General features: G+C 36.8%; 1 protein-coding gene across 2 annotated transcripts in view; it reads right to left on the minus strand.

The window, feature by feature from the left end:
* The window catches only part of 5-ht7 (5-hydroxytryptamine receptor 7), a 149316-nt gene extending 125607 nt beyond the window's left edge, over nucleotides 1–23709 (minus strand). For both annotated transcript variants that reach the window (XM_076787072.1, XM_076787071.1), the window contains exons 1-4: nucleotides 23406–23709; nucleotides 11810–12105; nucleotides 10121–10364; nucleotides 5777–5989 (exon numbers count right to left, since the gene is read on the minus strand). In XM_076787072.1, coding sequence (XP_076643187.1) covers nucleotides 5777–5989; nucleotides 10121–10364; nucleotides 11810–12105; nucleotides 23406–23534 — 882 coding nt within the window. In that variant the 5' untranslated portion in view covers nucleotides 23535–23709. The remainder of the gene's footprint in view (nucleotides 1–5776; nucleotides 5990–10120; nucleotides 10365–11809; nucleotides 12106–23405) is intronic.
* Nucleotides 23710–24284: the final 575 nt, after the last annotated feature.

Here is a 24284-nt window from a genome sequence, read left to right on the forward strand (position 1 = left end):
TGTCAAACTATTTCTCTTCTTAGTTCGCGTTCGCTAATCCGCAGAATCGTTTAGATCACCGGAAATTTTCGAAAAACCGGCGCACTATTTCGAATTTGCGATTTCGAGCAATTTTTCTCTAACCGTAGCCAAACCATGGATCTTGGTGCATTTATAACGTACGCTTTTTCGAACAACGACACGCAAATCCTAACTTTCACATTGCTTTACTTTTCCTTCAATTTAACACGGAGCATAGTTTCTGTGATCACAGCTAAGCAGCAGAAGTTGTAAAAGTTTTCGCTAGTGGGCAAAACACTTTCGCTAATATATTCCCACGGTGTCTCTATTTATTCTTAATTTAACTACAGTTAATTTAACTTCGCAAATGGTGGAATCTCTTCTACGATTATAGCTCGATGACAGAACTTTGTACACACATAGCGTACGAAAGTTTAAATTAAATGTTTAAATATACGCGTTAATTAAACTGCCTAGAGGTACATTTCATTTTTCATTTAAATGGATTGAATTTAACGTAGGTTTCAATGTGGAATGATGTTTCCTGTGATTATGACGGAGTTGCGAAACTTTCTGCATTTATAGTGTATACAAGTTTCCCAAACACGATAAAATGCTAGTTTTAATTGAATGTTAATGCATCCTGTTCCATTCTTCGCTTAAATAGATTAAAGTCTACTTCATTTGGATGGTGAAATAATGTTTTGTAACTACAGGGTCTCCCAAAAATGTTGTATTTCCTTGAAAGAGGTGATTCCCGAGGTCATTTGAACTAACTTTTCCTTTTGCCGAAATGTTCTTCAGATGATCTTGGGAATCACTCCTTTCAAGGAAGTACAACATTTTTCGGACACCCTGTACAGCAAGATTGCGGGCTTTTTGCGTTTATGGTATATACAAGCTTCCAAAAACGCGATAAAATGCTAGTTTTTATTTCATGTTAATGCATTCTGTTTCACCCTTCGTTTAGAATGATATGTTTTATGACCATAGCAAGATTACAGGTTTTTTGCGTGTACCGTGTATAAAAGCTTTCGAAACGTGATAAAATGCTAGTTTTTATTTCATGTTAATGCGTTCGGCTCGATCCTTCGCTTACATAAATCAAAATTAGTCTGATTTGGAACATGGAATACCTTCTAGTGTTAAGTCCTAGTTTTAGTGAAATGTTGGAGTTGAAAGTTTTATTCCGAATTGATGACGAACATTCACGAACGATGAAGCCATTTATTAGAAAATCTCGAGTCGCGCATGTGCACACAATAATGTCCCTAGGTGATACAGGAAATAATTTTGTAGTTGCCGGTCGGATAACCTCGTTACTCTAACTACGTCTACAATGTTATACACCGCAGGAAATATGCGGAGAAGTTCTGCTGGTGTCAACTGAAATTCTAACGAACTTTGTCACGCGTCGACCAGCGATGTCTGTTCATAATCGATCTGTGTCGATAGAGCGCGCGATAATTTCAAATTAATTGTACAGTAATTAATAATATGGAGACTCGTTACTGCGCAACGGAGGCACAATAGCGGTATTTGATGTAGCATTCGTCATCCTTTCAAAAAGCTAAGAAAAAGCAGAAAATGACGTTAAAAAAGTTAGCTCAATATATTGTCTTTTTTTCTGTACGCGAGAGCGAAGTTATCAAATACCTTTCAAACAAAGCCGCTTTTCTTTTGTAAGGGGAAGATTAAAAGGTTTTGTTACGGACAAATAGCCAACATACAACTTTAATACATATTTTATTTTTACGAACATGAAAAAATGTATTATACATATGGATTAACGTATTATTATTTCTTCTGTACCGTTCAGGAAATTAGGACATTTATACTTTAAGAATTAATTTGGATCACAGCTGATACGTTTGCATATTTCATGAAGAAAGTTATAACCGAAAGCTAACTGACCAAATTCATCCATGGAGATTAAAAACCCGAGCTTTTCAAGATAAACCCACTAAGTTCCGTATATTTAAATTTTAATTCATATATTTTTATCTCAAGTTATAACAGGCAACAAAAACGGGTGAGATGATTAAGGGAACAGCAGGTTTAATTTGGCGCACGCATAAAGTGAAAATATCAAGTGGCTCAGCACGGTTTTTAACTCTAAGCACAACTGGGACGGTTTCAAAATAGGTCTGGGACAAACTAGCAGCGCAACCGTAAAAGAAACGCCGCTTCGCGAAAAGAATTAAGCCGACGATGAGCATTGAAATTTTTCTACACAAAGCTCGAGCCACGGTTCAACCCGGAGGGCAGTATTTTGCATGACAAAATCATTCGGAAATGTAGAACAGAATTTTGATCGTAGCTCGCTTCGTTAGCGAAAAAATTGTGTCGGAATTTCGGCGGGTCTGTACATTACCGTTTCTACAGGACATTTTATATTCGCCCCTATTTCTTTTAAGTGAAACAACCAATTTATGCAACTATTCATTGCGTAGACCAATAAATTATTCACTATTCAATTTTCAAAAAGTATTTCAACATTAAATTCCCGATATTTGAACTATGACAATTTTGGTAAAAAAAAAATAGTAAAATAATAAATTTGGAGTCATTTTGAAAGTTGGACAGGCCTGCATTAAGGTAATAAATGCATCGTTACAATTTCTTCCTAGAAATAGAAATTATTTATGACCCCATCTAATAGAAACAGAAAATGGATAAATTTTCGTCCGAGAAGCATGTCACGCTTCAGACGCCATTTCAAAATCGTGGCTAAACATTTGCAAATATTTAAAGGAAAGCACGTATTCGGTCGCGAATAAATATTCATAATACATAAAATATTGCCGGCTGCGTCGAACGTTTTTCTTGGTTGGCGGAAATTGGATGAATTTGGCACACTGGTTTTCTGTTCCCGGCAGCCTCCGATGATGTTCGGTTCCCGAGGGATGACTCGCTCAAAACGATTCGTTGTTTTATCGATTAGTTTCGTTGCGAGTCGGACTCGGAACGAGCGACCGGAAAGCGGATTTCCGTGAAAGTTTGCAATGCTAATTCGTGGTTCACGCTAATTCGACGACTGGAAAATCATGCTCGTTAAACAGTCTCGGTGTAAACGTTCGGGTCCAGCAGTGTGTATCGCCGGGGGTTTCGTTCTGCGGAAACGGGTTTGACATTCCCGACAGCAGGACAAATTTCTGTGGAGAGCTTACGTCACTAATTTGCGGCGGACGATCGCAGAATCGTGTTCATTAAAATGTCTATTATACAAACGCCGTCCTTAGTGATGTAGGAACGTCGGGGAACACGGATTAACAACCATGTTGCGATAATCTTCTACTTTGATCTGTTGCTTCTGCATTGTACACCGCTGTTCACGGTTCCATCATATTTGCGATCGCAACTATAATCAATGTTTCTTTCAATGTTTTCTCGATATCCTAAAGAGAGTTTCAGGGTTATCATATTTGAAAATTCTGTAAGTAATGCGAATTTCCTCGACAATTTTTAGAAAGCAAAATACAACTCTAAAGTTTTTAGAATTATATTATATAGTCATATTTTTCGTGTTTCATTTTCGGAAAATGTGAAAGAAAATTCGTATTATGTAATATTATGTATGATATGCCTGATATATTCTGAATTTAAGTTTCCTGCAGTTCTTTTTTTTAAGCAGTGAACTTTATCGTCTCTAGAATTATAGCACTGGCGAATGACCAAAATATAAGGGACCTTTTGCATTCATAAACATTAATTCACGGTTTATTTTCAACGTGTTCGATAGTTTAATTCTTTGGGGACGAGTATCGTCTCTATGTCAGTAAAAATTACATAAAAATAAAAAATAATAAAAGATAATATTTATACTATTTTCTTAATATAATGCACACTAACAATAAGTAGAGTCAGTATAAAATCTTTTCCTAGGAATATGAGACTCCATGTTCACTCACAATCAAGTATGATAGAGACATGATAATACAGTAGGACTTCGATTATCTGAAACTCTGATGTCTGAAGTCTCTAGTATTCCAACAAGCTTCGAATTGAAATAGCTCAATCCAAGTTGTTCCACGCGTAACAGTATTTATTGTACAAATCGATAAAGATTGAATCTAGCATTGTAACTAATCAACCGTTCTATTATTCAATGTCTCGCGTTTCCCTGTTTAGTTCAAACAATCAAGAAGAGAATTATTGTACGAGGTACAATCCAAGTTTCAAATTGGAAAGAGTATGAGCTTGTGCATGTTCAAACACCTTATGCATTCGGGTGTAAATTGAGAATAGTGGCGTTAGATCGAGCGGAAAGTTCGTTCCGTTTTACGATGAAATTAGAGACTGAAAAGAAAAATACGAATAATCTTTATAAGATCTGTATTAGAGATACAATATCTCTAATAATGTCTTTATGATGTAGAAAATATAGTACAGATAGATTATAGTAAAGTTATAGTAATCTTTGTACTGCGGAATAATCTTTGCTCTTGAAGGCGGAAACAGACGATAAAACACCATATAAAAACAGAATGTACTTTACGGGCAGCTGTGGAAAAATTCGACTAAAAGATACGGGGAAGTTTGAAGAACAGGGAAGCTGAAAATTGAAGCTGGAAAGTAGCATCAACGGTAGCAGATTGAACCCTTTCGCTGCCAGAGGAGGACCCTTGATCGCATCTAATCTGCTCCATTCAGCGTCGAGTGGAATGATTCGTGCGTAAGCATGAGCGTGAGCTAGGGTACGTTTACGTTGAGCTGCGACAAACGATCAGAGCGAATCGTAGGAATACATTTCATTGCTTCACAATGGCGGTGTTTGCGTTCAAGCAGCGACTAGAACAACGCGTGCATAACGAGCTGCAATACGTTGCATTTGCTTCGCTATTTTCTTCAGGAGGAATTGGTCTACCATAGCAATTGCACAAATTGCGCCTAATATTACCCATATGTTAGACAGAATGTAATCTGAAGTTCTGCAAACTTTTTAGAATACAAAGTCACCCACACAGTGGATCGCTAGACTGTGGATTTCATGCATTTATACTAAAGATGACTAGAGAAAAAGTGACAAATAGTACAAACATCTAAAGAATTTAAAAATACTGTTGTATTAATGTGGACTAAAACTAATGTGGAGTAAATGAGATCTTCATCCTTTCATGGTTCTGGGTTAGGTGTTCAAGACCTCGCATAGGTCAAGACCCTGTCTCGAACTCTTAGAAGGTTAAGAGTCGCCTCGGCATCAGCACTCGACTTCGTTTAAGGGGTTATATACGTACACTTGAAAATGTTGAAAAAATCGAGTAGCCATAGAAAACGATGGTAACCACTCAGTCGACCGATTGTAACAGTTTTCGTAACAAACTGCAAATCAAAAATAAACTGAAAATCGTTTCAGGTATTTTTATGCGGGGCACCCTGTTTTTTCTTTCTAAGAATTTTGAAGAATTGTGAAGTACTTGCAAGAGTATGTAACCCCGTAAACACGTTATCGCTAACATATCACTATTGCAGTTCCGCTATAATCACAAGAAGGAAAGAAAGTTTAGCAGCTTCTATCACCATTCTGTTCAACGCTCTGATGGCTTTCATCGCAGCTGCAACATAAGCGCGCCCTCGCCGCTTCCGATTCGTCATCGGTGATTCTATAGACAAATAGAAGGAGAGAAAGCGAAAGAGAGAGAGAGAGAGAGAGAGAGAGAGATAGAGAGAGGCATGCGGGAAATGATTTGTCAACGGTGCGCACCATTTGCAAATATTAAGAGCGGATTTGGTCCGCGTGACGGTCCGTCGGCGTCGAATCGATTCATTTACTCACCGTCGTCGAGGCGCTGGAACTCCGGTGCTGTATTACTGGAGGGCTGCCATGGGTCGCCTGTATGTCAGAGCTTAATTGACGGTTTTCGGGGACCTGGTGGTGGTGCTGAACCGTTGGCTGTATGTCGAGATAGCAATGAGCCTCCAAGTGGCTCTGCGCCCTCCTCTCCTCGAGAACTATCTTGCGCGCCGCGCAGAATATCCTGTAGTAGACCTGAAACCCGACGAATCCTCGCTAGAACATCACCCGTAGACGCTGGCTAATTCGTTTACCTCTTACGACCTTGCAGCTTGTATCTTTGTCTTAATTGAAGCGCCATTATTCGCACGATCATTGTTTCACCGGCAACGAACTGCGAAACACGCGTAGCTCGAACCAGCGTGGTTCCGAGACGACGAATACACCTTGCGGATTTACAGTCACAGTAATACTTGGACAGTTTTAAAAGGACGATCGCTTTTTTAAGATTAGACCGTATCACTCGGATTTTTTAAGAAGTTAGAACAATTAGTCTACTACGCAACGTGAACAAAATTTTGGAAACATTGGAATTGGTCGGAATTGCGGATAAATTGCTAAAAGTTACTTTTCATAACTTTTTTATGTGGTCGTATATGGAAAATATAGAAAATATGTTTTGTAGATTTGTGTCAATTATACATATCCTGGAAATTTCATCAAAATCGGCTGATGCGGAAGAAACGACAGGCATTACAAGATTTAAGAATTCGTCAGTTTTCATCTTTGAATGAAAAAATTTTCAGTATATCTATGACCGACACACATCTATGAAACATATTTAAAAAATTTTTAGTATAGGCCCACATAAAAAGGTTGTAAACTACAACTTCTGGTACTTCCTCTGTAATTCCGATCAATTGCATTTTTGTAAAAATTTTTTTTTTCATGTAGTAAACTGACAACTTCTCAAAAAGAAATCCAACTCGCGGCTTCGAATATGACAACGAGGAATTCAGTTTCAGCAATCCTGTAATTAGTACATTACATTTCGTTCCTTAGAAATTTCTAATTTTTCTTGAACTCGATAAGTTTTAAATATCTATAAACATTGTTTATAAACCGAGTACGTGTTGTACATTGTTCGAGGATCCGTACCTTAGCTATAATAGCATACATTATTTATGATAACGTATTCTTGGGAGTAATATGTTGATACAGATCCTCATATATTATCGAATGTCTTAAACATTTATGTAATAAAGAACTACGATAAACATCCAGATCTGAATGTGTTGGATTGGAACGAAAGTTCGTAGAATATTTAAATATAAATTCAAAGATAAAATTAAAATATTTATTGAAAGATTTATTCGATAATACATTTTTCATTGTGCTCTATTACCTTTTGTCATTTTTGAGGTGACTTGTAATATTATTGAACAAACCTATGACCAAATATATTAATTTTATCTTTGAAATTTAATTTAAAAACGCCACAAAACTTTCGATCCAATCCAATAGAATAATACGATAATAGGATATTTATGATCATAAAATTTTTCAGTTTGTAACAGTTTAATTATTCACAGTTCAAAAACGAAGGAAGTAAGAAAAACAGGTTATCCGGTTGCGCTACTATTTGATCGCTTCTCTCCGGTTTGAAGCAATAATATAATTTATAGAAAAGCACAGCGGAAAAATCTCTGAAGCTTGCGAAATTCGGTAATGTGTGGGAGTGAACGAGCATGAAAGCTGCAGCATTCGTCTCTCTTCCACGGAGATTACACCGAAAGATTCTCCGTTCCCCCACGCAAGTAGAAATGGCTAGCACTGGTCAGACAAACGACCCGGGCTGCGCTCGGAAGCGAAAAACTAATACTCCGTTTGCATAGATAGATTAAAACGAGCCGTGCACAGCAGAGAATTCCGCGTTGCAACGAAACCTAGGTTTCATACACATTTTTTTCGGCGGAGTAATTCAACATTCTTTGACCGATGCTCGAAATTTCCAGTTACACGGCGAGGCAATCAGTAAAGTCCACAATTTCGTTTTTCTCTTCGCCACGGCATTCTGCTCTCGATTGATTGGAGGTTTCGCGTGTGGTAAACACACCCATGAAAATAATTGGCGGGAGAGCACAGTCCACCGTCTGGAAAATAAACGACAGACCGTGCGCCTCCTCGTGGCCGCACGAACGTTAACGTGAATTGACATAATAACAGCTAAATAATTGCTACACCGGCGAATCATCTTCGTTGATCGCCGCCGCGCCTCGCTTTTATCGCCGGCTGTTGCTTTAATTAACGCAATAAAATGTGACACCGTTGCACGCGAAAGAGAACACCACAAATTGTTGACGTATCTCTGCGGTGCGAAATATACGTTACAATTGCAAACGATCGTCCCGGACCCCCTGTAAATACGCATACAACGCAAAGAAATTTCATCATTCTCGCCAGGCATGCTTCGGCAAATATTTTCAGCGAGATGAGTTTGACAAAAATGTATTTCGCAAATGTTTATTGTGGCATAAGAATGAGAACGTTCAGAGAAGTGAGAGTAAACAAAAAATGATTTTACTTGTAAGTATCTTCGCGAAAATGAGGACTAAAGAAATTAGTTCATCAAGTGTGCTTTGTGGCTTGAGAATGAGTATATTTTGTAAGTATTTATAGAGAAGAGGCAATCATTTTTTAGCAACTATCCTCAGGGAAATGAAAATTAATAAAAATTTGCTCAGAGAACATTTATCGTAGGCTAAGACTGAACACTTTTAACAATTTTATAATCGTTTTACAAGTACCTGAGGTGTTATAGGAATGAAAATTGTCATAGAGGGGTAAGAATGAGGAAAAATTGTTCGAGCAAATATCTTCAGAGAAATTAAAATTAATAGAAATCTTGTTTGCAAATATCTGCGCACGTTTACGAGCAAGTGAGCACAAGTGTTTCTCATATGATTTAAAGCTAGTTAGTGTTAGACATTATATTCATCATTCTCGATATCCTACGAACGATCCGGCTGGTAACGTAATACACTTCCGAACTCATTAATCAGACTTGACTAGATTAAGATAACTAACTCGGCTGTCGGCCGATATATTATTAAATTTCGATAGTCCTGTAATAAGTTTACGGTGTCAGCATCTCCATTAATTCAATGAGGGTTAACAATTCGTGACGCTGTTCCGAAACAGGTACTTTAGACTTCGGGGGGTGGGGGTGATACTTGAAGCTTATTGGTTGATATTACTTTAGAGGGGAGCTTAGTATCGCGTGGAAGTGAAACATGCATAATTTATAATTGTGATAAATTGGACTTGATAAAAGTGATGAAGATTCTAAACAGAGGCTACTAACTATGGATGTCGGTCATTTATTTTAAATTGAATTAAAATTTGATTCATCTGTTATCAATATGTTAAAGCAAATGCAGATATACGATAAACATTTTTTTTTATATTAGAGAATTATTTGAAAGAAAATAGTTCGGCAAGGGATTAAAAAATTATAACAATTTCGAAGCTACGATACCTAAGTCAAAGAATAGTGACGTATAATGTTAAGAATTTGATGTAGTAGGAGTATAAATTCAAAAAATTAATTAAACATAATTTCGAATGATAGGTCTAACTTGGTGAAAGATGCGTAAAAAATTGTAGAAAACCAGTCAATAGTGAAGAATTATGTTAAAAATTCGTTTAAAGCAATAATTATTTTATTAGAAATTTTAGATAGCCAGAATATAGGTTTATACGAGACGAGTTTCTGATCTATTCAATTTGAACTTAGCATCTGAATCACGACCATAACTGTTTCAATCTTCAAATTAGGAATTCTTTGAAATCCACACCAGGCTCAAGTTTCGAAATGCCTTAAATACTTTTACGGTGTTCATTAAACTTCTCTGAAGATCTGAAAAGTGTTTCTGATTACTCGTCAACGCACTCAGGCCTCGCCAGCCTCAAAGAATGTAGTTAGCACGTTTTAATTACTTTCGACACGTGCAGCGTGTCTAACAAGGTATATGTATATTGAAGAAAATTTTATCGTCACACCTAGATCGTGCTCTTTTTACAGTACTCATGTTATATAATATATTTAATGCCAACCGGGGAACTTGAAACATTCCATAAAATCAAAGTAATTTATTTAACGAAGCAGAAATAAGAAAGTTAAAACGTATGATACTCTTTCAAGCTGCTTACATTTGTCATACACTCCAGAACAGACGCATTAGCGTGAGTGAGATGTACAGAGGTCCCCGAAGGATCAATACACAAAAGATAACTATTTCTCGATCACTGTCGTAGAGTCTAGATTTTTAAAAGTGTAACTAAGTCTGAACTTGGAAAAAGAACGATGTCGAAAGGAAGACTCACTTGGATCATGACGAAGAGGGGCAAGTAGAAGCTGAGAAGGGTGGCGTATATCTGATAAAAGAAATTCTGGCAGACGACGCAGTGCGACGGCCCTGTGTCCGAGTAGGTGTGCTCGTTTCCCATAATCAGCAACGGCGGCAGACTGATGCAGGCTGCTCCCAACCAGACCAGGCTGACGTAGATGATCATCCTCCGCGGTGTCCTTTTCACCCCGTATTTCAGTGGCTTCGTTATGGCCCAGAATCTGCGTCAGAACGGTGAATTTGTACAGAACCGTCTGACAAAACACGGAACGGTGACTGATCAAATAGAACGGGATCACGTCCCATCGGACGAGCAGAGGATCTGTTTCCCTTCTTCCCACTCGCTCCCTTCGCGTACTCTAACTTCTACAAAGACCTTAAGTAAATGAAGCAACTGGTGTCGAGTCCAAAATAAATACACTGTCTAATCTTGCACTTCAACTCCCCCTATTCTGCGCGGAATTTTATATCAGTTCTACGACGAGTTTGCAGTTTCACGTTTTCAATGTAACTTTAGGAAGGACAACATCTTTACCGACCGCGTGGGTGTGAGTATTGTTTATTGAGATTTTCGTATTGTTAAGCGTTTCTACTTCTCTCGAGTTCAGTAAAAATGTACACTGTATTTTTATAGGAAAACTGTGATGAGAATTATGCAAGGTTTTCACAGGAACAGTATCCTGTCTGATTGATAACTGGTGTTGAGTATACGATAAATTCCAATGTCCAATTGTTTACTTCAACTCGTCTAATTCTGTACAGAGTTTTGTATGAATTCTATCAACGAATTTGCAGCTTTCAATGTAACTGTGACGGGGATAGATAACACCTTTGCCAACCGTGAGAGAGTGAAATTGTGTTATAGCGGGTATTATTCGTTGAGATAATTATAAAGTTAGTGTTTCTACTGTCTGAGTTCAGTCAAAATTTAAATTTACAGTGAACTTTTATAGCAAATGCACGATGCAAATTTATATTCTTCCAGTTACCTGTTTGTATCAATTGATAATTGTACTCAATGAATGAACGAATGTACGAACATGTATAATTCTAATTAATTGAGAACCGAGTTGATCTTGTTTGATGAATGTATCATTTTCCGTGCCCACAAACTTTTCTTATAAAACACTCAACTTAAACATACTTGTTCCTTGATCCGAATGACTAACGCTACTCTAATTTCTTGTATGTCGAACTCTTAAATAAGAACGATCAAGTAGTATTAACCATTGACAACTAAACTATCGTCAAAAGCACATAATTCATAAAGGAATAGGACGTATGCAATGAAACAGTTATATTTAATATTAAACTTAGCCGTGTCAAATTTAATAATATAGATAATCTAATAACATGAAATTTATGACTTAAAATATTTGATGGTTAGCGTGACACTTGTTTCTACCATCACATTTTTGTTATAACATGATTGTAAAAGAAGCAATCAACAACTACGATAGTTCAGCCGTAGAAATTCATTTATATTTGTCGATGAGGAAGTATGTAGTTTAGAAACGCATCTCGTGAATACTGTAGCCGACAAAAATGAAAAAGCTTGTGGTGACGTTTAAGGTTTCAAGGGTCGCAGTGAATCTTTTGGAAAGAGACCGAGCTTTTGGTAAATCTAGTTTTGACTGAAACTTGTGGTACCACGGATACCACTCACCGATCGACGGAGATCATGCAGAGGTTCAGGATGCTGGCCGTGCAACTGAGCACGTCGAAGCTAACCCAAACGTCGCACATAATTGCGCCGAAGGACCAATTACCGGAGATCTCGTAGAGCAACGCCATCGGCATTACCAGAAGAGCGACGCAGAGATCACTAACTGCCAGGCTCACCAGCAGGTAGTTGCACGGCCTTCGCAGCTTCCTAACAAGAAACACGGCAACGCAGACCAGAATATTGCCGATCACGGTCCCGACGATGATAGTACCAAGCACCAGGGCGATAAGTATTGCCTGCCGAACAGAAAACACCAACATTATAGGTCTTATCTACCGGTGCACAGTGCGTTGACAGTAGATAAAAATCCAAAAGCAACTTTCATGTTGACATTTAAAACCTTCATAGAAGTGTTCCTAGATATCTACTACAAAGGTAAATGATGATATTGAAATCAATAGACAAGTGTTAACTATGCCTGGACACTTCACCTAGAAAAGTTTCTATTAAAATTCATTTACCAATTGTGCTAGTTTGATCGTTCTATAAAAGTGGAAGCTTTTTATTACCTCTACGTAGAGTGCGTTACTGGAGGATTACTTTTGATGTTAATTTGTTTGTTTTTTTCACTTTCTTGAAATCAAAAGTTTTTGAAAAAAATTCTGTAAACGACTATGCAATTTAGCTTCCTCTACTTGCCCGTTAACAATACGTAATCAAAAAATATACGTTTCCACTAAAAATTTCAACTGTAATCGCTACAGAGCTTTTCAAGGTTACGGCAATGTCAAACAAATACAATCATCATGTACTCTCTTCTATATCCTATAACTTTCGATTGAAACATTTTTTCGTATCACTTATAATTTTTGAGTAATCGAATTTTGTCCAGAAAGTAGCCTTTTTAATGGACTGTATGTTTTAATAGTACTAGCAACGTTTGTAGTAGTAGTTTTTGAAGATTAGCATTTGTGATATAAGCAATACATATACAAGTAGCAGTAGTAATGTCAGGTATATTTGAAAAGTAATCCTATTGTCAAAGTACCATTCTCAATATTATAGATAGTGATATTACAAAAATAGTATTCAGTGTCATTAGTAGACTTTACGCACTTGTGACAAAAATGAGTGGATCAAATTCAAAACAGTGAAAATATTCCAACATTTAATTTAAAAATACTGTTGTATTATTCCTGACCTATTAAAATGATTAACAAAAGAAAAATTAATGTATACGTAGCTCCTATACATTGTAATAAATACAAACAATGTTTATTTTACATAAAAATCCGCTAGTCATTAGCTTTCCTGAAATCAAAGTTTGAATTATATCATAGGAAGTAGTACAAGAAATGTTAGTGGTAGTAGCATTTAAAAAGTAGTATTAGTAATATCAGCAATAGTATTATTTCGGCGGTAATATTATTAACATTAGTTAAAAACCCTGTTGTAGCATTGCCGGTATTAGTATTATCTAATAATATTACAAAAATAGTATTAAGCGGAATCAATTTTTCTGAAATGAAAGCTTGAATCTCTGAGAGATCTGTCGCTATGTTTTTAATTTACACTTAATTCGACTAACGACACCACGTATGAAATTTTTTTTCGTAACCGTCGTAATGTTTTCAACAGCCATCATGCTTTACACGTTACTTGGGTTTCGAGTTATGCGGTTATGCAATTGCACTCCCCAACTGCACCGCTGTATTCATCAGCGAAGTTTTTTCTCCGAGGTAGCTAGAAGCGATTAAGCCGGGCGAACTTTTCCTTTATGATGTTTTCTGTCTTCAACCGGAGCAAACTAATACCTTTATCGCGGTTACCAGAATCGCCCTGTATAAATGTGCATACAAACTCCATTGAAGTTAGATGAAACCGCTTCACTGGCCAACAGTAAATTTTCCAAGTTTTATATTTTGAAAAAATATTCTTGTGTACATCAATTGATAGCCCTTCAAAGCTTCAAAATCCAAAATACTAGATTATTTCAGATAATTATACAGGGTGTCTCAAAAATGTTGTATTTCCTTGGAAGGAGTGATTCTAGAGGCCATTTGAAGTAACTTTTTCCTTTGCAAAAATGTTCTCCGCGACTTTGTTAAGGAGTAATTAACGAAAAACACAGACCAATCAGAGCGCGGATACAACAGGCGGATTCTGACTCAGCCAATGCCAACGCCAGACCAAGAAACCAACACCGAGAAATTCAAAGTAAAATCAATTATTCTAAGAACTCATTATAGAGCATGGAATAATGTGTTTGCGTTAATGTTTTATATATATATTAATAGAGTGTTTTCTTTATTTAATTAGCTCCTTGGCATTATTTTGAGAAGAGATTAAAAAAATGATTAGAAGTGTTAGACATCAAACTCGTTTCACATGAAATCTTAGACAATTATGAAGAGCAACATGCAAATTTCAAGAGCAACTACCTGCAACTCTTAGTTACATGAATTTTGAGAAACAAATACCGGAAGTACTACAACTATATATTTACAATTTTCAGTTATTATTTTAACTCGAATAGTTTTTATTTTATCTATGTTACTGAAATTAATGGCATTTTTGTTGACAATAAATCGATACAAATGTATTGTTAATTTTGGCCACAAAAAGTCACTTTCCAGACCACGTAGCACTGGTAGCACAATTTTTCAATCATTTCCGATGATCTGGCAAAAAATCTTTCTAACAAAAGTTGATTAGTATTCACTTTTCTACAAATTTCAATAAATTCAAAGCTTAAAGTAATGCTAAAACAATTCTGGCCACTAAAAACGGGGTTCCAGCCCACTGTGGCGGCGCAGCAATAGTCGAACAACCGATATTGAATAATAATGATAATTATTATTATATGTTACAATTCACGTTGTCTGGTGAGACTGTATAATGTAGCAATTAAATGAAACCAGTGAATAACGTCGACAAATGTTCTGACCAAATAAATTGCGAGTATATACCTTGTTTTTAATTTGCTGTTTGAGCAGAGAACAAATTGTTTTTTACCTGGACCTTTCAGAAATAGTATATTTATAATCATAAGTGAACAGTGGATTTTTATGAAAAATAAAAATTGTGTCATTTGCAAGACGGAGGAGCTGAGTAGAAATTGTTTTCTTCTTTGAATAATTTTGATAAGTTGAAGCCAATACGTTTATAGTTTTAATCTGTCTCCTGGTTGAAATTACACCTACTCATTTTAGTCGTAGATGCATAAAATCCGTAGTCCAGTCATAAGTAATATGTTTGCAATTCTACATATTCTACTGATCATATCACAACCTCTTTCAAATAATAATGTATTCATTTCTTTGAGATTGTGGGCGTATCAAGAACTCACTGATGCGACTACACCCGTCACACCGGACTGTTCTATATGCAAATGCTTCCGAAGTCGTTATAAGTCTCTATAGAATGTAGTTTTGCATAATGACTTGCAAGTGGTTGATTGGATCTCCGGCGTTCTAGTATGTATTCACCGCGGAATCACTGTCAATATCGCGTTGCAAATACTGCTGCTCCGTGAAATGTTGAACTCTCAAACAGTTTTATTTATCCTCAAAAATTCGGAACATTAAAAAACTATGCGGTACATATTCGTGCACATGTTTGCATCGATAAAAATTTAATGTGAGTGTCACCGTCTCATTTGAGACATAAATTATTTTATAAATGCGTTCTACTACTGTGTTGCGACGTACAAGTGAAAATTTGAAAATAAAGATATTGAAAAATGGTAAATTTATTGGATGCAGTGAAATTCGTTTTCCAATATTTTTTAAGAAACTGCACAAGAGTTGCTCGTAGCGTGTATTTCTTTATTAAAATAAATAGCACATGTGTACCGTGTTGTAACTGTAGCACGTTTTAGCACTCTGCCAGACAGCTTGAACAACGAATAAATATAGTGAACGAGGCGGAATTGTTTTCGTATTGAACGTGCGATTGCATTCTCCTCTCTCTCTCTCTCTCTCGCTCACAAAACAGTCTTATCTGATTCGACCGTCGCATCGTATCGTCGGTAAACACACTTATTATTGCGTTCACGGTGAGCAACGATCGAACGGAACAATGTTTCGTTTTATGCTCGGTACAGGATAGATCATAATTTTTGGTACAGTCCCGTTTTAGCAGGGAGCATCGGCCAAGCCGATCATGTCGATTGCAATGCAGCTCGGTACATCTGTAGAGAGTCAGAAAATATTCGACACGTATTTTTTACGGCTGCCTGTTTTTATGTTCGCAGGGTAGACGTAGCCTTCAAAGTTGGGGATCAGAAACTTATTTATAAAATATCTCAATAACACAGTCCAACAAAATGAAACTTTTCTCATGATCGCCAATAACTGTTGGGCGATTCTTATATACTTTGACATTCTAAAACCAAATCCGGAAGTAGAATTGCTCCATCACGCAATGCTTTCGAAAAACATTGGTTTTTGTAAAAATGCATGATCTTGATAAAACATGAGTTGTTCAGGTTTGAGTCAAAAGATAGAGGGGACTCTCATCTACATATCCATATAGTCTACTATATTTTTATGTACTTCCTAATAATTGTAAATGCTTGTTAAAGTTTAAGAAAGAGCTGACGCGGGTGCTTTATGTGAAAAATCCTTTATCTAGCAGGAATTTACTATTCTACAACGTTTTTCCATGAAGTTACAACACTTTGAACATGGGCAATTTTTTTACTGAAAACTTAATGATCCTTTAATTTTGCACGCCAGTGTATAGGGTAAAGTGGCTTACTAAAAGATCTCTCCTAGGAGACTGATTATCTTGAATGTATTATAGCGATGCTATTTTGTTCCGTTCATTAGTTGTTCTATTCGCACATTTTTTTTAATTGTCCGGTTAAGTTGGAAATAACTTCCAAAATGGTAAGTGTATAATCATTTTCAATTTTATATAATGATTATTTAAATTTATATTAATGTGCGTTTCTACTTTATGCTACTAATTTTTAGTTTTAATCGTGTTAACAAGTAAGGTAAAATATAAATGAAAGTATTACTGTCCGGATACCGGAACATGGTCAGCCACGGGGACGTTTACCTTATAGTTATAAAACCGCAATTATTGTTGCGCCAACCTAATAATATGGAGCAAACGTTATTGCTGAGCACGGTTAACCGCCGATCGCGCCTGTCTGTGACAACGTGCGCGACGACAGCGACGCCCATATCAATGGCAGAAATCGCGAAATAAATGGCACTGCGGGGAACAGCAACGACAAGTCCCCAGTACCGATCGAATTGCGACCATTTCGCGCGGTCGCTGGATTTGATTAAAATGAAAATCGTATTCAATCGGGGGACATGTTTTCGTCGTGCGTCGCGTTATGTTCGCGCGAACTGTCCGAGCAACCAGCTCCCGTGGAATTTTAATCGGGTTTTGCCCCGGCGAAATTGCACGCGAAGAATCTTTGGACCGTTACAATGGAAACGGGGGAAAAAACAGCGTTGCCGACCACTTTTGAAAAAGACAGGCCGCGGTGCGCGGACCGTGGAATTTTATGCATTCGTACAGCATGAAATAATCTAGAAACTCATAAAATGGAGAGCTGCGTAACAGTTTGTGCGGATTTCTCGTGTCCTTCATTTTTGGAATGCTGTTTCTTCGCACACAGTGGCGAAAAAATACACATATTCGAGCCTGATTTTTGAAATATTGTCGATATTTAAACTGTTTTCGTTCCGTAAGAAGGAATTATAAAACGGTAAACTTGTAATTATTTTGAAGCCTACTGGGTTATTTGGACTTTCCCGAAAAAATGTCTGCAATTTATTTATTACCTACTACGTTTTTAAATATATATTTCACTTCTTCGTTTTCGTGTCCCTTCATAATGTACAGTCATCGAAACAAGTATAGAAAATAGATGACTCTTTCAGATCACAATTTCATTTCTTTTATCTTTGTTTCACTATTTTGTTGTTCTATTCTCGTTCTCGAAAAATAACATATTTTAAATTCTACAAAAACTAATTCTACAAACTAAATTCAACAAGTTAGATAAAATTACATATTTTGACATGCCTGGTGAAATTTAAAAATCACTGACAAATTGCGCACAATCTTTTTTTAAGTGTACAGTTAGCGTAAAAAAAGATAGTAGGACTATTTTGATGGAAACTAGAAGATCATGAAGATCGGCGTTTGATCGAAGCCTCTTGTTGAAACAGTTTTAAATACTGTGACACGAGACTGTCAAGGTTTATTGGATTTTTCCGAAACGCCGGTTTCGAAATTCAAGAATGATTTACCCGCGCGTTTATAGAGAGCCTCTCTTGTTCCGATAAAACATATCCGAGCGCCAGTGATTTTATATGGAACAACGTCAAAAGTGTATACACCCCCGAAACGCTTACCAATTGAATTACAAATGACCTCTTCCTTGAGCATTAGGGTAACGTTGGTTTAGTCGTACCCCATAAGGCAAAATGACCATAAATTGAAAGGAGTACAACTTATGTCAAAAGTTTTTATGTCAAATGAAACTTTATTGAATATACTGTACATCTCTAACATCAAAAACAAAAAATATTAATGGAAATAGTAATTATTAGCAAGTATACAAAAAGTTAGAATTGGTACGACTAAGGATACCGATCTCTAAATCGTACCACATACACCGTAAAACGTACCTATAAATAAAGTTATACAAAAATAAGTAAACATCTCTTAAGTAATTTATTTAAATGCAAATATTTTTATCATATCATTGTCATATATTCAATTAGTACATGCATCACAAATATATTTCTTTGTTTTTTTGCTAACTCCAGCGTAAAAATCATGCACTCATGTCTTACATTATTTGTCTTACAGAAAAGTTGTACCACACTATGCGAACACGCATCTACACTTTCTGAACCCATGCTTTACTTATTACAACTAGAAACCTTGACAAGGCAAGATTGCAAATCAAATTGCTTAAACATTCGTATATCAACAAGCATTTCCAGAAAAACGTTCTCAACATCGACAAATGCAAAAAGTAGAAACATTCGCAAGCATTTCAGAACATGAAATACCTACTGTGCAATTGATCGATAATTCGTCGATAATAGTAATGGTAATAATGATGATATTAATAATTACTTTGTGATTAATTTCAGCTATTTTCGATATTTGATTTTGTGACCATGTTAGTTGAAATATTCAATCTTTTCTGCTAACTGGTGAAATTAAAAATGTAGACTTTAGATCTATTTTGAAGATTGTCGAAACAAAAAGAATTGTTCATTTGATTGCAATTAATATCGGTCAGTTTTCATATTCGTGAGAACGTTCATTGAAATATTCGATCTCTTAAGCTGACTGGCGAAATTAAAACCGGCTATGATGGAATTGGAATTAAAACCTTCATTTTCGATTGCTGGAATTCCCCAGTTATTTCATGAGCGATCAAATATTAAATAAGCAGTGGCGGAGGTAATAAATAAATCCATCCAATCGGAATCCTTGATCGGGAATGACTCTTTTTTTTTTGTTCGCGGCTTGTTGGTAAATGGCGAAAGTTGCCCACAGAGCTCACTCTTATTACAGCTAATATCGAGCGCGCATATGCTTGAATCATGCATGGCTAAAGTAGGTTATTGGCTCATCATACTACCGCGCGTTCAATATTCATGCATCGGTAATAAATAAGGGATTCTTGCGTCTTTTTATGGGAGAACCAGGTTCATGCCATAGCCTGGTCTGCCACGAGAATTTTGTACTGTTACAGATTTGTTACTGCTCGTAAACCGGTGCCCGAACGCGTCGGAAAAGGCCACTTAATAAACAAACGCTGCCCGACGTCAGAAAAAGCCGGAGAATGCACGGCGTCCCGTAAAAGTCGTAACGTTTTTTATATTCTCACCGTACACCATAATTTTGCAATGCCTACTGTAACATGTACGACACGCAACAAACATGTTTTTCCTCGTGCTGCGAATGCTAGGGATACCTATTTGATACGAATTTATAATTTTAAATAAAGCTATGAATACAACATTACCATTCAGAAATCATGTCGTTTTCGCTTCTTCTGGCTTCTTAACATTCGGAAGTTTTTGATGAATGTACAGGTGGGAATTATTTTAAATATATTTTTAATGATATTTTATCCAGAGCCATTGGTCTTCTTGTTGCACCTAATTGCACAACATTCGATTGAAATTGATCACCAGGAAATTAATGGCAAGTTTTAAGTGTGGTTTAAAAAATATTTGTCAGTGTATACGAGAACAAAATTATGCACCCAGTTTTTGAAGAAAACTAGATCTTTTATGTCATTAGAATTGGTTTGATTACGCGGTCAGATAGCATAATTTATCGACCTGTCGGCGACAAATGAATGCAGCAGCTTAATTACATTCGCGCTAACAGCATAATGAGCGTTGAATTTCGTGATAATCTTCCGATTCGGATAATTCGATGGAAAAACGAAACATGTGGGTATTGATTAATACACGAAATCGACATTTCTGTCCAATGGGACAATTTAATCGTTGTCACAATGAAAATATTGATTATTTTTTCGTACAACCATTTCCCTATTTCTGAAATTGAAAACTTTTTTAAAAACTTGTTCCTCAGCAAATCAAACTTTTTGCTTTCGGAAACAATCGATAATGTTTATAAATTGTCACAGTGCAATATTTGAATTCAAAGACCTGGATATCATTTGTTTAAAAATTGATTTCGACGGGCACTATCTGAGGACTATCGAAATTGGTCAGCTGGTTTATAAGTCGTAAACGATTAAAAATTTGTGGAAGTCACAGTACTTATGATTTCTAGCCTATTTTTTCGATATCAAGTTCGAAGAAATTTTCAGCATCTATATATAACTCATATGAATCTACGAAATACATTGCAGTTTAAATTTTCGTTACAAGCCCGAATAAAAAATTTGTGAATAGCAACTTTTCGTAATTAAAACTAAAATTTTCATTATATGTAATCTAGTAGACTAATCCATCTAGCTTGGCAGAAAAAGTCGTTTGTTCTATTTATAAAAAAGTTATTCTGACTTAAAGATGTGTACCATCAATTACGAGACTGACTGTACGTTTTCACTGTTTTGTATTGTATTTATAAATTTTTGTTACGAATGGATGAAATCAGCAGTCTAGTAAGGGGTTAACGATATCGACGTAATTTCGTCAAGGTCGCAGAACGACTCGAAATGGACAAGTTCGTCAATGTCACCGATCGCTCCAATCGGCACGAAAATAGAGTTCTGAAGTAGATTAAGAATGCACGGTCCATTGTTGTGCGACGCACAATGTGCTCTAAGCCATGCTCCTCGACGGGTCCTCCGAGGGAATTTCAATGAGACCGAGACGGAAACGCCGTTTAAAAGAAAGGAAAGAAATCTACAAACCTGATGCGCTGGGTATAAATAAAATGGTGGGGCAGGAAACTCTATAGTCCGGACATAAACATTCCTGCTTAAAATTCGTTGCACTTGTATCCGCTTGTAATTTCAGTTAAAGGGATGGTCCGGTATCTCGGATCACGGAGCCGCATGATGCTGCGGTCTCTCCACTGTGGAAGTCGCATTTGAAATACAACGAACGACGAAAATATTCCGAAGATTACCTACAGTTTCATTGGAAGCCTCCGTATCAAAACTTCAGTATAATTATCGGAAAATTGCTTAATTTATGTTATATTAGACTTTCGAGAATTCTAAATTATTTGTATCTTATGTACAAATCATTTAATTGTTTTTCTAGCGTGACGTTTCGGTGATTTCGGATGCAATAATATTATAATGTTTAAAAATGGTTGAAGCTAATTTTTGCAATCTATAAGTTCGTACAATATTTATGTATTTTGTAATAGAGTATTTCTATCGTTTTTCGGCGACTATAACAACGTAAACGACATAGCGAACTTCGTGACTTTGCTATTCTAAATTATATCATTATACTGTGATCGAGTTTCAAGCAGGGAAAAATTGATTTTAAACTTTGTTTAGATTCTCTAATAAGGACTGTTCCCCCACCATCTCGCCTGCGTCAACCTGAGCTAAACTAATTATATACTTATCGTTAACAGCACAGGTTTCGAAGTTCTGACCGCAAGAACTTCACCGTACGACAGTGCTACAGATTTCCCTATCACAACCGTAGCCAAAATAATTAATCATGATTTTACGGTAATCCTCGGACAAACATCGAAAGTTACGTAAATTCCACTAAATCTATTGGCCCGACCAACTTCAAAATCCGAACAAGAAAAATGGATTATATGTATTTAATTAATTTCCTTTTTGAGGCCTTTGTAAATTTTGTAATACATTGCATTCATCTCAAAGTTTCTCAGTCACACTTTTATTTTTTAATTAATATGTTGTTCGTATTCACTTGAAACTGTTTCCAGGAATTATTTATATTTCTTTCAGGGTGATGTTAAATAAATGGGAAAACTGTTAGGAGATTTTTAATAACAATTAATTATACAATACGCTAAAAATGTACAATTAAAAATTGTTTCCGTATTTTTAATATAAAATCAATGGTCTATGTACACGGACGTCGTTCTTCAACGGTTGATTTGTCACGGCAACTCCAACAATACTTGCATCGACCATTTTAATGTTGATTGAACAATAAAGTAACGATGAATAAGATTTGATGTCAAGAAGACATTTTTCATTGATAATAATTACAAACAATGAACTTGTTTTGTGTTTTCGCTATATTTTTCACTATCTTTTGTTAAAGCCGTAGATGATTATGATTTTGCTTATTCAGTTCAATTTTTCTTTTTATGATGCTGCTTCCGCAACGAAACAAAACCTACGCTCACTGAGAAACCGCGGTCTTCATATATCAAAAATGAAAGCATACAGGGTGTTCCAAAAATGTTGTACTTCCTTGAAAGGGATAATTCAATTACATTTGAACTAACTTTGTCCTTTGCGAAAATGTTCTCCGCGGCTTTATTAAGGGGTTATTAACGAAAACCACGGACCGATCAGACAGCTCTCGCCGAGTGCAACGTTGGTGTTGGCTGAGTTAGTGTTTTTCGTTAATAACTGCTTAACAAAGCCTAGCAACGTAAAAAGTTACTTCAAATGGCCGCTAGAATCAAAACTTTTGGGACACCCTGTGGAACATGGTATTAAAAACTAAATCAATTCTCAAAAGTTTCAACCAATCTGATTGGCGAAAGAGAGCATGCCGAGCACAAAGTATCATTTCCTCGGTAGCGCGACGGTTCAGAAAAAAGATCGCCACAGCTGATTATTACATTTAATACGGCCAGTCTGAGAAAATGGCTGCTTCGTTTTCTCTGGCGGGCGGGTCCCACGTGGCGTATTGTGCTCTCAGCGACAGAAGCCGAGAAGTCGCAGCGAGTGATTGTATTACGGACCGATGGGATATTATGGTCCGCGTGTTATTAAGTTCGTGCTAATGGATACGGCTGTGCGAGCCGGCGGATTAAAAGACTCCGGTGCAATCCCACGAGGGATGACGACGGCTGGGAAGTAAACGAAGTTGAGGGGGGTGTTCACGGGGGTCGAACAACTACCGGGGACCTGGGCAGACACCAGGGCCGGCGCGGCGACCATCAATCTTACCTGCGCGGCCGTGTAGGGCGAGTTTTTGCCGGGAAATCCTCCGAAGAAGCCGTCGACGTCTCGCGTGGCGATGGTCGTCAGGTTTAGAAGCAGGGTGCCTTCCGTGGTGATTGCGTCCTTCCCCTCCATACGACCCTAGTCGGCAGCTCGGAGCATCCGAAGCGCTCCCCTTGTCGACGTCTACGTCATGCTCCTCCTCTCCTCTCGACCATGGGATTCCTGGGACGTTCGGCGAGTGCATGGAAATCTTCCCCCGATTCCTCAACCCGCGATCCCACCTTAGACGATCATCGCCGCCGCTGCACGCGGTGTCTTTGCTCCACTGAAATTCGAAAACGGAAAACGGAATCACATCATTCGGCCACCGGGCTGCCAAACATGCTCATGCTCGGGGTAATGGGCCTTTCTCATTATTAACCCTTTGACAGTCTAAACAGATTTACCGATAAAAAATGGGTACTTTTGGTACTACTCAAAATATCTCTATGTGTGATAATAATGTAAAATATGTGATTGAATTCGACGGTATGCCCGTGTCTTGCTCGGGATAAACTGTTAATGAATTTTTAGAGCAATATTAGGTAGTAGTATTCTCAGATTTCTTTTGGTAAATAATTTTGGTGTACACGAAGAAGCTACTTTGTGGTAAATAGGTCATTATTGTTGTACGATAATTAAGATAATATCATGCTTACAGGAATTTTTAGTAGCGTAATATATCCCCAGGAGATAAAAGAGGTTAAAAGGATCTTTAATAAAGAAATACTGTGGCTACGGGAAGTGTGTACACAAGAGAAAACGACAAAAATAAGTATGAAACAATAGAACTAAAAAATACTGAAAGTTATAATAGAACATCGGAGATTGTTGTGCCAAGAA

This window comes from Halictus rubicundus, chromosome 4, assembly GCF_050948215.1.
Source record: "Halictus rubicundus isolate RS-2024b chromosome 4, iyHalRubi1_principal, whole genome shotgun sequence".
In the NCBI taxonomy this organism is placed as follows: Eukaryota; Metazoa; Arthropoda; class Insecta; order Hymenoptera; family Halictidae; genus Halictus; species Halictus rubicundus.